The sequence below is a fragment of the Melozone crissalis genome, unplaced genomic scaffold (assembly GCF_028551555.1).
Source record: "Melozone crissalis strain CALT ecotype California unplaced genomic scaffold, PUWL_Pcris_2 ptg000034l_1, whole genome shotgun sequence".
Taxonomy (NCBI): domain Eukaryota; kingdom Metazoa; phylum Chordata; class Aves; order Passeriformes; family Passerellidae; genus Melozone; species Melozone crissalis.
In genome coordinates, this window is record NW_026535812.1 from 10,974,363 (window position 1) to 10,988,187 (window position 13,825).

At 42.3% G+C, this 13,825-nt stretch overlaps 1 protein-coding gene across 1 annotated transcript in view; it reads right to left on the minus strand.

Moving 5' to 3' along the window:
* Positions 1 to 1,635: 1,635 nt before the first annotated feature.
* Positions 1,636 to 13,825, minus strand: part of PID1 (phosphotyrosine interaction domain containing 1) — an 84,730-nt gene continuing 72,540 nt past the window's right edge. Inside the window, exon 3 of the mRNA XM_054282698.1 lies at positions 1,636 to 3,587. Coding sequence (XP_054138673.1) covers positions 3,111 to 3,587 — 477 coding nt within the window. The 3' untranslated portion in view covers positions 1,636 to 3,110. The remainder of the gene's footprint in view (positions 3,588 to 13,825) is intronic.

Sequence of the window (13,825 nt, forward strand, 5' to 3'; positions counted from 1 at the left end):
GCAATTCACGATTTAAAGCATTTCTCCTTCTTGCAAATGGCATCACACATTTGGAATTGATAATGCAGAGAGATTTGGCCTGAATTCCAAATTATCTAAGGATCCAAACTCATGATACTGATTATTTTTCAAATCTCATGTTTTCAAAGACAAACTGCAGTTCACATTCCCTAATATTCTCTTGCATGTTTGAACTATTAGAAAATAGCTGGTTCATGTTTCAAAGGGTCTGATTTTCTAATAAAAGGACTAGAATTTTCTCCTTTATATTTTATTTTTTCATGCAAAATTCTAAGCTAATCCACAGCCTCAATGTCATATACTGAGGGACCCAAAATTGGACACAACACTCTTGAGGTGCAGCCTCACCAGGACCCAGCACTGGGGGACAGTCACTGCCCTGGTGCTGCTGCCACACCACTGCTGACCAGATTTCTGTGTAGTTGTACTCTGATCTGGACTGGAGAGTGAGAGGGGCAGACTGTGTCAGCCAGAAAGATCACACCCACCCCATGACAGGAAGACATCCCACTCTCCTAATTATTTACTCCAGAAATGGAAATCCCAAACTCAAACCACCCACTGCAGTTCTCTACACTCTCTCTCACCCACTACAGCTGACAGGAGGCACCTCAGCCCAGTGTGAGGTAGGCTGGGAATCTCCTGCCCCTTCCACACTCCAGCAGCCCTTGGCCAAGACCTGGGGCTCACATACGAACCCCTCTGCTGTCAGCAGGGACATCTGGGTGAGAGGATGGAATTAGGGATTCCACACACCCATTCATAGCAGCTTTGGTGGCAGAGCATCCAAATAAGTCAGGAAACTAACATATAAATACAGCTCTGAGCAAAAGAAAATAATTTGTTAAAAGTTGAAGGAAATTTGGCTAATTCTGCCTTTGATCAAAAAGGCAACTATATATACGGCAGGACCCAGATTTTTTTTTTTTTGACCAGCATATAGCCCATACATGACTCCCCACTTCCCAGTACACATTGTGGGAAGAAAAAGAGAAATCATTTTTTAGATCTGTATTTGGAAACAATGAGTCACTCAAAAATTCAGAGAAAAACTGGAAGCTGCCAGCATGGTGGCGTATTCCCCATCCTGCCATCAAATGCCCTACCTGAACCATGCTGTGATTTCTATAAGGAAGGCAATACTGCTCCCACTCAGCAGAGTTCATTTCAGCTGGTCAGGTTGGGAGTGGGGGTAATCTCTGCCACCTCCTGCTAAGCAAAAGTTATAAATCATGTCCCCAATCCACAAAGTAAAAAAAACCAAAACAACCTCTGAGCAAACAAACAAAAACCCCAAAACAATCCAAAATAACCAACAAAACCAGCCAACCAACCAACAAAAACCACAAAAAACCCAACAAACAACCAACCAAAACACACAACCCCCTCATAACCAAAACAAAACCTCACAGCAATAATTAACCTAAATATTGAAAAGAAAATAATATTAAAATGTTAACAGCAATTCCCATGAAGACTGATGCAATAATTAAATGGAAATAAATTAACATTTTCGTTCCACTAAATGAAATAAACACAGAACCCACACACACAAAACCACAGAGTTTATATTGGAAAGACAGCTTAAAACTAACAAGGTTTAACTCAAAACTTTTTTTTTATTAAAGTATGAATGCATTTATGCTGGAGAACAGTTTACATACATTGTAAAGCAACAAGCATATTTTCAAGAGGTGTGGGCCCTCCTCAATACATCTCCATGCTCAATCTACATGCTTTACCACTGGACTCACACATACACTCTCACATACAAACACAGAGATACAAAACACAGACACAGAGCTATCTCCTTGGATTAGCTTTCTTTTAAGGCTTCTGTAAGGTGCCCTAGTGCCCCTAACATTACCATAATTACAAACAAAATTGTACAAAGGAGCAGCATTACTTGCAAACTATTGATCTGCTCTCAGCCTTAAAAAATATCAAGTGAAACAAGTTTTTCCTTTATTTGAGTTTTATTAAACATCTGCATTTAAGAAAGGCATGACTGTATATCTGTGAACAAGGAAAGATACGGGAATCTTAACATGAGGTTCTCAACCGGAACAGCTGTTCAAACCTGACTCCTAAGGGACCATTTCCTTAGATCTTTCCAGTGAGGCAGCCCTGTGTGGTGAGACACTGCCAGCTCCATCCCACCAGGGCCGCTCGCCCAGCAATGAGGAAAGGGGGACACAGAGCGGTGCCCACCGTGCTCGGATCTCGTCACACCTGAGGCTGATGAGAAGTCACAGTTCTAACACTGACACACCCAAGCGTCCCTCAGCTCTTCCCAGCGGGCCCCCTCCTGTGGAGCACATCAGGGTAGGATAATGCACAGACAGCAGGGCTGACTTGCTGAACCCCCAGCCACCAGGGAGTATTTCTGCCCACCCCTTTTTGGTATCCTGCAGTACATAGTCTGAAACTGCAACTACTGGTGTTGGGTGAAAGACGTGGCAGCCAGTACATTAAGAAAATAGGTACAATGAATAAAATAAAGGATAGCATATGATATAATGTGTACATACAAGCAACTTTCATTTTTTATCTGTGAAATGTGAATTAACTGCAGAATGCCAGGCCATTAGTCTAAAAGGCTGTGTATGGCTGTCTTAGCCTACATATGGTCAAAGGATCTGTGTGATGCATCATGGGGAAAGATTCTTCAGGAACCATTAGGGCTTTCCAGGCCTACTTGCTCTTGTGCATCAGCATCAGCCTGCAGCTAGGAATGCCAGAGAAGCAACTAATAAAATTGCCTGACCAGTCTCATAAGACAAACAGGAATGACTGCACTTCATGGTATGCACCTGAACTACAGAGACAAGAAAGGGACAGTGATGGGACGGTGACAGAGGTGGGGGAGGGAGATCTTCTCACTTTTACAACAGCAGCAGATTTCAATGCAATGTAATTACTTTAATAATGCGTATCTGTAGGTAACAAATTGCTCTTCTGATTTAAAAAGGTGGTCAGACAAGTGTTTGGCAGTCCTTTCATTACCCAGTTTCAATTGTTGCTTATTCATCTATCAGCTCTCATTCCCTAAGCCATTTCTGCCTTCGCTGAACTGTGAATGACTTCAGTCAGCCATCATCAGATTCAAATTCATGAGACACTTCCTCCGATGAGCTGTTCCTGTGGATCCGGCCATCGCTTTTCATGCTGTGAAAAGTCTTCTTAAAGGCCTCCATCATGGCATGGGCCAGCTTCTTGGCCTCCAGCTTGCTCTCACACTCCACAGCGTGGCAGTCCATCTGGTAGGACAGGTCATCGTTGATCTCCCGATAGACCCAGGCGAAGATGTTTGGGCTGACGTTGTGGTCAGCAGTGCAGTAGGCTATACGTGCTACCTGAAAGGTATCCATGTGCACTGTCGCCTCGCCTTTGAGGTCCAGATGATGCAGCCAGACTTGGAAAGGGCGAATTTCCAGAAGGGCATTAGCTGGGTAAACATCCTCCCTGGTGAGCGTGTGCTTCTTCCACAATTCAATGACTGGTTTTTCTGTGCAGCCTGACAAAAATTGCATCCCTGTTGTGGAAACCTTACCCAAATATGTAACCTGCAAAGAAGAACAAAGATAGGTGAAAACACAGAGCAGACTCTGGTGGTACTTTCTGCCATCCCGGGGAGTTCCATTGGGGAAATAAAAGCACACATCTCCCCTCACAAACCCTCCGATTTCAGCATCATTTTCAGTAAAACAGTTTTCAAACTGCTTTCCAAATATTTGCTTTTGCAAATGCTGACTTCACCATTCCAACCCAGAGATTAAAAATGCCCAAGTGTCTGAGTTTCAAGGCATTCCACTTTCTTCAGCTCCCCTAGAAAGCCCAGCTTGAGAGCCCATGACTATCCCTAAGCTCATTTTAGCAAGGGCAAGTGCCATTGGAGCAGGTCCCAGGTAGCTGTGATGCTATGTGAAAATATGTGAAACCACATCTTTTTTTTCCTTCATACTTTATTCAGATGATTTTCTGTATCATATTTCAAACATTAGTATTAGGGAGATGGAGACATTCTCAGTTTGATAATGCAAGGCTGCAGGGGGTCTGAAAAGCATGATGACAGTAGAGGATTTTAAACTGAATGTTTCTTTTCCAAAATGATCCTGTTTTTCCACCACTTTGGCTACTTCTACTTAAGTATTAAGCCAGGAATAGCTCAAAGCTGTTCAAAACTTTATCTTTGAGCAGGGCTGAGATATTTATTACATCCATTTAAGAAAATATGCTGTTAAAAAATCTAGTAATAAATCTACCTAAGTTTAATCACATCATCTCTCTCCTTTCTTGTCTAGTCCTTTTGAGTAATACCCTGTTAGGCAATCAGTAAAAGAAAGCAAGGTAGTTTTAGTGCCTTTACAGAAATTTGTTCACCAAATATCAAATTCACTAGGAGGTCCACATCAAAATTCTGTATTAAGCCTGTGTAGAAACATTCCCCTAAATCTGTGCAGCTACTAATGAGGCTTCCTTCCACTTACAGTTGAATGGAAGATTATTTTATCTGGGAAAAGGGATTTTCTCCAGGAAAGACAGGTCAATGCCGCATAAATGCAATTATGCAGATTATTCTATTTATTTGTTGTCAGGATGTGCATTTGCTGTTGTCAGGATGGTGCATTTAAGAACAACTGTATGAAAGCAAAATTGTTCCTCATTTATCTCCTGCAGCAGTAACTGTTTGAGACAGAATCTTTTACCCCTTGCTTGATGTCTTAGAACCTCTACATTTTACTCAAGGCATTTGGAGGAAAAAAGTAATCACATGCACTTTTCAAACTAATTTCTTCAAAATTCTGCATTAAACACACAGTATAGGTTATTTCTATGTTGTAAATGTGTTAAGAAATGTGTAGAAAAAACAAGGAATTTGCACATTTAAGCATATTAAAAAATCATAACCACAAGAAATACGGGATTTGGAATCCATGCAAACAGTTTTCCACAAGAAAAATATTTTGCTGCAAGTTTCACACGTTTTGTTAAACTCAGAGGCCTAAATTAAGCCATAATTAAGGAAAAAGCCTACAAAACTTTATAGGAAGTCTGTGTGGCTTAATCACGCTTGCCAAAAAAGCAATTTCCTAGCACTAACATTTCAAAATGGGAAGTCTTATTCTTTGCCTATAAATATTCATGATTTGCACTGGGAATATGTTGAATCTTATAAAGCTTTGTATTTTTTTTGGAACAGTGGGAAACACAACAGCTAGAACAGTTAACAGGCAAGACCTACCAGTGTTTTGCCTTATTTTATTTTATTAGTGATGAGAGTTGAGTTCCCTAAAGTACTGTAGAAAAACTTAAAAGAAAACCTCAGAGTTCACAGTGCCAACTAAACACATACAAACAGCACATCCAAGACCAAAGAGGAATGTGTCTACAGCATACTGGGGGGTATTTCAACATATATCCAAAGTCAGATTGCTTTGAATGGAGCAAGATCATTGCGCAAATCTGCACATTCAATATATTCTCCAAAGGTTCGCTCAGCACTGCTTCATACTCACAAGCCAACTAACAAAAGACAAACACTGTAACCTGACACTTGGGGTCAAATTCAAAGCCCATTGCAGCATCTCAAGTCCTTCACTAATGACAAAGAGATTTGCACAAAGACTTTAAACCCCAAGGAACAGCGAAATAGCCTCTTGCTCATGCATTTTGTCACTGGCCAAATACAGCTTTGAATCCCTGGCTGCAGGAGAGAGCTGCCACCACGGCAAACATTTTATCCCCCCAGCTGCTGTTTGGAGAAGCCCAGTGTCACCTGGAGACCACAGAAATCAGCATCTCTCATGGATGCACAAGAGGGGATGCAGGGAATTGTTCCACTGCTGGCTTGTCCTAAAGAGGAAGCTGCTGCCAGCTCGTGAGCTGCCCTGAGCAGCAGCACAAGGATGCGGAGAGGGGAGGAAAGCAAAGGCAACTCCACTCCTCAGTCAGTGTTGCTGAGCTCTGCACTGCAAATTCACCCCAACACACAGCATCAGCTTCTGAGCATGGACGAATCCCAAGTGATGCTCCAACACCTTCAGCAGCTAAGGAGCAAAATCAGAGCAAGCTGTCACACAGCAGCATAAATTGAATTTAATGTTCTCCTCTGTTCCTCTGCAGCAGCTAACTGCAACCTCCTGTTGGCCATCAATCAGTGTGTGTGGCCTGCTTAAGAGTGAAGCTGCAAAAAATAATGGACTTCCCTAAAATAAAGCAGTTGTATTTTAAGAAAAAAAAAAAAAAAGGAGTGAATTACTCTTTAAGCAGCCAATGCAAAAGTAACTAATAACAAGGATGGAATTCTGGCTTGTTTACCAAAATGGGATGTACTGGTCTGATTTACTGTCCCAGTTCTGTCACGGTATAACTGTGTAGGAACCTCTGGAAAGTTGCTTCTTTTAACATCACTTTGAACCTCCATTATATAAATCTCCTTTTCCTTTGAGGACACATCCATAAATATTTATAAGGTGCTTAGACATTACAATAAGGAGTTCACAGGAAAGAATAAACAAAACCTCAACTTTAAAGTTTCTCCTGCGCTGTGTCTTATATAGAAACATCTACACCTACTAGTGCTGTTACTTTTTGGTTTTTAAAATGAATTATCCTTTTTTTTCCTAGTTGAGACACAAGCATTTGACAAGAGTAGCATCACTGAAGCTCTTGGTGAAGACAGATGTCTAACATTTCATCACAGCATGGTCCCCTGCCAAAACAGAACAGGGATACAGGGGCTGGGGAGACTCCTCCACTCTTTGACTCACAGAAAGGTACTTCTCCCTGAGCTCAGAATCACAAGGTTATTCCACAAGCAGTGCTCTTGCATTTTGACTCCTGCCTCGACACATCTCACAGCACACTCACCTTTGTTTAAATGCTCAGAAACCCCTGACCACACCATTACAGTGAAGCTAGTACAGTACAACCACCTTCCTTTTCAATTTCCAAGTCTGCCAAGCAAGGGTCAAAGAACAGATAATCCCTTTCATTATCAGTTGGAAAAGAAAGCTATTTTGAGGCAAAAATTCCCACAGGTGGTCTTTCCCAGTAAAATCATTGATATCTCATCAGTGTGAAGCCAGCAGGTACTATAAAAAAAGACCCCAAAAAACCCCAGAATTTCATCTTTAATAATCGTAAGACTGAGATGTGAAGGGCACAGAAAGGCATTAGTAGTAGCAGTAGTGATGTTGTTACAGCTATCATTGCACATAGGAAAACACACTGAAGTGCCTGAACAGCATCAACTCCACAGCTTTACTGACCAGAGAGTGATCATTGACAAAGACAAGCAAGGCCACAGTGCAGGCTGAAAGGCACATCTGTGATAATACAGCTCTGACCACCAGCAAAAGTTCACCTCAATAATGCTTTTTCTTCCTCTGAAACTCTGGAACTCACTTGGCAGTAAACATTAGTCCAGGAAAATTACTTATTTGTGCAAGTGTGGCATGTCCAATAGCAAGTGTCATCGTATACACAGTGAGGCCAGGACCTTTATTCCCTCCCCTCTAGGGTTGTTAAGCACTGGAACAAGCTGCCTGGGGAAGTGGTGGAGTCACCATCCCTGGAAGTGTTCAAGAAACAACTGGTCATGGCACAAAATGCCATGGTTTTTAGTTGACAAGGTGGTGTTTGGTCAAAGTTGGATTTGATGATATTGGAAGTCTTCTCCAAACTTGATTCTCATGATTCTATGATTCTAGTCTCAGTGCAAGGCAGAGTAGCTACAGGTTGGTTGCAACAAGTAAATTATGATGCTGTTGCAGCCTTTACTTATTTTGGACACTATTTTAAGGGAGAAAAGGAATGAAAATTCAGCTTAATGCCACTGTGTTAACCTTAAGCAGTGAAGGCATCTACTATCATATCTTCTACCAGGGATAGGAGTATATTTCTTTATAGCCCTTTTAGTCCTTTGTGTGCTCCACCTGTTCCACAAATTTCTAGAAGATACATACATCTCACAAAAATTTCTTGTGCATGTTAAAAATTATCCACATTCTTTCCTGCCCTTCTATGGCAAATTTCATCCCCTGGCAAGCCACTGTCACCAAGCATGACATAAAATACTCTTGAGGCTTCACCACCTCTATGCTTGCAAGCATCCAAACATTTTGTAAAAGCCAAGATGTTCTGAAGAGCTCCTTATTTCACCCTAGAGATTTGCCAACACCAGTGTCAGTGTCTGGCAAAACTGTCCTCAATTGAAAAATGGTGTGCCTTTGCCCTTTTGTAATGCAGCTACACCCATGTGACACATAGAGATGTCTCATGTCAAAGGATATGAAGAATAATTGATGTCATTTTTCATGCACTCTCCTGGAAAGACAGAAATATCTGAGTATTTTGACGTTGTTGTTTTCAGCCCCTTCAATCCAATAACATATGGTGAAAATATCTTTTAATAACTATGTTTAAGAGCTTACCAACTTTGAAAAGATCAGTAGAGCAGCTGCCATAGACATTTAAACTTCTAGCACACTATGATTTGTCAGAATTAATAAGGGGTTTTTTCTTTTCATATCCTTTTCATACTCTTTCATCATTGATCTCACATTTTTCACTTGCAATTCATAGCAGATAAAGAGCAGCTTAGCTCCTGCATGTGTCTCTGACCTCAGATGTGACTCCCCAATGGATCATATATCCATACTGCCCCTACCTCACAAGCCTCACTTGGGCACCTGAAGTTAGGCAGTCATTTGACTTGTTCTCCTTCTGTTCCCTATCCCCAGCCCATAGACTATCAGTGCTCCAAGAAATCAGATCCAAGTTGTAAAGACCCATAATTACTGCATTACATGAGGACAGATGCTCTCTTGGCACAGGAGCTTGGCACAGGGACACATACCTCACAGGACTCTCAGCTCTCTCACTATTCAAGACCATGATCAAAAGATCATATATAAAATTAACTCCTTATTTATTTAATATATGTATTTCTTCCATACTTCCATACATAAGGAGGGTCTTTGTCAGCTAAATCAACACAGAAAATAAAAAAAAAAAAATAGAGCACTGACCTTCAGCTAGCAGGTATTTACTCCGCATATTTGCAGTCACTAGAGGATCTTGAATCTTGTGCAATCTTAGTAGTAGGTGACTGTCTCTTTTGTTTATCGGTGTTTTAAAATAAACATTCCTTTAGCCTCAAATTTGGTCTAGTTGCTACTGATTATGTTTGATCAAGACAGTTTGCCTCACTTAAATGTGAGGCAAGCAGAGGTAATGAGACATTTTTTTCCTGAAAACAGAACTGCTCCTGTGGCACCTTCAGGATACGTGGCAATGAAGAAAGTGACTGTAAGGGTCTGTGCTAAGACGCACAGGTACAGACCCTCCAGTCAGCAAGCAAACCATCACAGAATCATGGAGACATCAGGGTTGGGAGAGACCTTCAAGATCACAATCCACTCAGCACCACCACTGCAACCCCTACACCACTGAACCACTTCACCCAGCACCAGATCCAAACACCCTTAAACACCTCCAGGGATAACAACTCCACCATCTCCCTGGAAAACCTGTCCAATGGCTGAAGCTTGTCAGTTCATCCCAACCAAGCCAAGAAACACCAGCCCAAAGATCAGGTAAACCTGCAGAAGTTTTAAAGAAGAATGCAGAGGAGATTGGAAGAACAGCAGCCAAAAGCAGGTTTAGAAGGACGTATGCATGTCTTGTTGAAAATTGCTGCAAGAACACATACATGGAGATGCTCCCTGGGTTTGCAGCACAAAAGCAGATGCAGGATGAGAAAGTTCAGGCACATATTGTCACAGCCAGGACAAAGCAAGCTTCATCTCCACATCATCACAAGATCTGGGAACCTCTGCAAGAAGTTGCTACTCAGGAAACTTGTGCTCAACTTCCCTGCAATGACAGTGTGCCCAAAGCCCCCGGCGGCACCTCCAAGCTGAGTGGCTGGGGAGAATCAGGGCTCCCCAAAGAGTCACAGATTTGATGGCTGAAACTAGTTTTTCTTTTATCCTCAGTGGAGCTGGAATACAAGTGGGACAGGCCTTCAGCATGCTGTCCAACAGCTTGGTAAGTTCTGGCACAGCTTTCATGTTAATAAAAGCAGATTTAGCTGTAGAGTCATTTTCAACATCTTTAATTAACACATCCAGCTCCAGGCACAGCAGGAGTGCTCTGTGCTGGACAGGGTACCTGTCTCACCACACCAGCTCAGCTCTCCTCAGCCTAAAGCACAGTGACTCAGCCTCAGGCTGGCAGCTTGGGATTTAGAGCCAAAAGCTGCTTTTTGGCTCTGAAGGAAAAACAAAAATATCCCAGACATTCCACTGGATCACTGAGCAAATACCACGAACTGCATTCAAGCAACGTTTGCTTAAGACCTAAAAAATAACTCAGTCAAGTAAAAAGGCTCACAGTTTCCCTCTGCCTGTCACTGCTTCCTCACCCACACTGCCTGTGTCCAGCCAAAGCCTTGCAGCACGAACACAAGGGTCTTTGTGGGAATGGCAGGGCTCCTCAGCACAAAGAAATAAACAGTAAATGCAATAATGTGGCTTAGAGAAATATGTGAAGAACTGTTTTATTTTTGAGACAAAATTCAGAGGGAGAACAGACAGAGCTAGGCAACTATTTAGTGGAAAATAACCATCAACTCTTAGGGCTGCCTACTGGATTAGGAGAGAAAAAAAACATTCATCAGTAGTTAATGTCTGATTTATTCCAAGGAATCAAAGGATAGCTCCAGAAAAAGCTGGAAGCATCAGCACCTCTTCAGCAGTTAAGTCAACAGCATCTGACTCCTTTTGCAGGACCAAGGCTGAACTTATGTCTTACAGTCATGCTACAATTCCCCCTTGAAAACAAAAAAAATAAACAAGCCCAGCAAGAAATGCATTTGGCTCTTTACATCTTCAGAACTCCTAAGGAATAACAACTGCTGGTCAGCAGGTGCTCCAGTTGTCCATCTGTCCCCACAGCCAGGCTCACAGCAGCCCTTTGCAGGTGCTTTTATTTTCCCATGTGTTTCTCAGCTGCGACCATGCAGCAGATCCTGCCTTAGATGCCCCCCAGGAAGGGGTCACCACACAAGTAAGGCATAAAGGGACAGCACAGAATAGTCACTTTGGATATAGTTCCCCAACTAAATGCCTTTGAAGGACAGAAGAGCTTTCATTTTTGGTCCATCATTGTTCTTTCAGGTTTTACAGCCCCCATGCTTCTCAGAAGCTGCAGCAAGCAAAGGAGTAGGGAGAGCTGGGGCACTGTGAAAATACCTTTTCTTGAAAAATGCTCTTCCCCAGTAGAAAGAAAAACATAATACCAATTTCAGTGCTGCTGCTTCTGAAGTTGCCTAGGAAAGCCCTTTAACATGGCAGCAGGCAGAACAGGTGAGTTACTGTGATCCAGAGTGGGTGTCCCAACATCCAGTCCAGGGCAGCATCTCAGGAATGGGGCTTCTCTGAGGGCAGAGCTCACCCAAGAAGAACTACTCATTTCTCAAACACTGTGCAGGACAAACACTCCAGGCACTGCAGATGACTGGCATCAAAGTGCAGGGCACATCTGAGATAATGTCCCAACTCTGAGTAAGACACCAAAAGCACAAAGACATCTCAGAACCCCTCTTCATAGCTAAATAAACCTTTCATCCTCCCAGAGGAGAGCTCTGCCAGGCCTCCCACTGATGGCAGTTGAGAAGAGGAACAGAAGACAACATGCAGAATGCCCACAGGAGTGAACCCTCCTTACCCTACATGATCAGCCCCATCAGCAACACTACCCCACACTGCTCGAGGAGAACATGGGAAAACACATCAGCATTTGGCAAGTTTAAGATTTAATAAATAAATAAACCTACTGGAAGAGAAAAAAATTACCCTTGATGGCTTAATTTATAAGCTCTGAGAGGAAAAAAAGCCAACCAGAAAAGGCCCGCTGAGTCCACAGGCCAAACAGCCAGTGTGGGGTAAATAAAGCAGTGAGCCAAACTCTCCTGGAATAGAATCCTGAGAAGCACAACCATCCAAGCTTTTCACCTTTCATTACATCAGGCTGCTGCTCAGCAAGTCTTTTTATAAACTATCCCAGGTATTAGAATACTGCCTTCAGTTAGATCTAAGGGCATCTAACTTATATCCAGTGACCAGGAGTCTCTGCCTCACCAGCAAAATAGTTAACCAAGCCCAAATACAACCTCAGCAGGAGCCAGCTCTGCTCCCTGCAGCCTCCCATTAGCAACAAAAGGATCGCCTCTTGCATTTCATTCTCCACTGGACAGGAAGCTCTTTTTGTGGTTTGGCTTGCAGGGATGAATCTGAAATGAAATCAAGTGGGACTGGCAAACTGCAGTGAGCTTGCAGTCAGAGACTCTTCGGTCCTGGTGTGAGTGGAAGATTTACGCTGCACTATTTAAAACTCAAGAAATCAATTTCATTCTAGCAGTAATTTAAAAATGTTGTTGTGCAAGACATAACTGAATGAACAAATACATCCATCACACACAACCTCAGCAGGGCTGCTGGACACCCTATTGTACAAGTCGATGATTACTTTTATTCCCAAATATTTTCTTTATGTTGCTATTTAGATCACTTTCCTCCTTTGTCTCCTTTCATTGCCTCATGTAACTTCCTCTCCCTCTACTCAGTTACTGCTGGGTTGAAATTAATACTTGGATAAGCCAGTTCATTTCCCATTGTCCTTCAGGAGTCTTCACAGGCAAGGAGAGAGGTGGAGGCAGCCAGGAAGGTGAGAAAACCAACCCACTCTGTAGCCATTATTGCAATTTCTGGAAGTTTCCTTCACACAAAGTCCTTCCAAAACCTTTCCTCTGCTACCTCAAAACCTTCTCACTGAGAATATCCCTTCTGCCAGGAGAGTGTGGCATAAATTTGCATGACCACAATCCCCCTGCAAGTAGACACCTACCTTGATGTTTATGTACAAAGTACACACAAACCTCTTTCACTACACATTCTTTATTCACATGAGGTTGAAACCGAACACGGAAATCTGATTAAGCACCTCATCATGTTTCAGAAAGCTTCTTCGTCCTGGGCTCCTCACAGCTGTTGTCTCATGGTAGAGGGAAGGAGCCCATGGACACAAAGGGGAGCAGACTGTTCACTTTTACTTTGTTCCCCTTCCTTTCCAACCCACAGAAAATTCACTTTGGCATCAGTCCTACAAAAATTTTTGTAGCTCATGGAGCATGCAATGAGGGAGTACAAGAACAGTTACGACTTCAGCCACCTTTTCCATGGAGGCATGTGTATTTTACATAGTCTCCAAGACTTTGGGCACTGAAGCACTTCCAGAAAGCCACACAGAATTCATGTTTTTCACTATCATTTATGGGTAAGAGATCTGTCCTCAAGGTTCCCTTCTTTATGCATTCCCCAGGAGATCCTTGTGTTTCTCCTTTAGTTCTTGCCTTCAAAAGAAGATGCCAAGTAATAAAATTGAACAAAACCTCTGTTACTAAGAAATTCAGTTCTGGAGACCAAAAATCTCAACTGCACTTGATTCCTGGCACAACTTGACAACACCTGAAATTAAGAACAAAAGGGAAGGGAGCCAACTTCAGGAATCACTGGAGATGACTACAAATTTGGATTGTATATCAAAGGAAGTGTCAGCTCTACACTGCAGGAAGAACAGAAGTAATGTTCATAAAATTATTTCAATTCTTCCTCCCCCAAGTGCTATAAGACCAGTACCATTCAAAAAAAGAGAAAAAATTACAAAACAAACTACAGACACTCCCAGAAATAGCAGTATTTGGTCCTTCTCCTATCATTCACACACTGCAAATGTA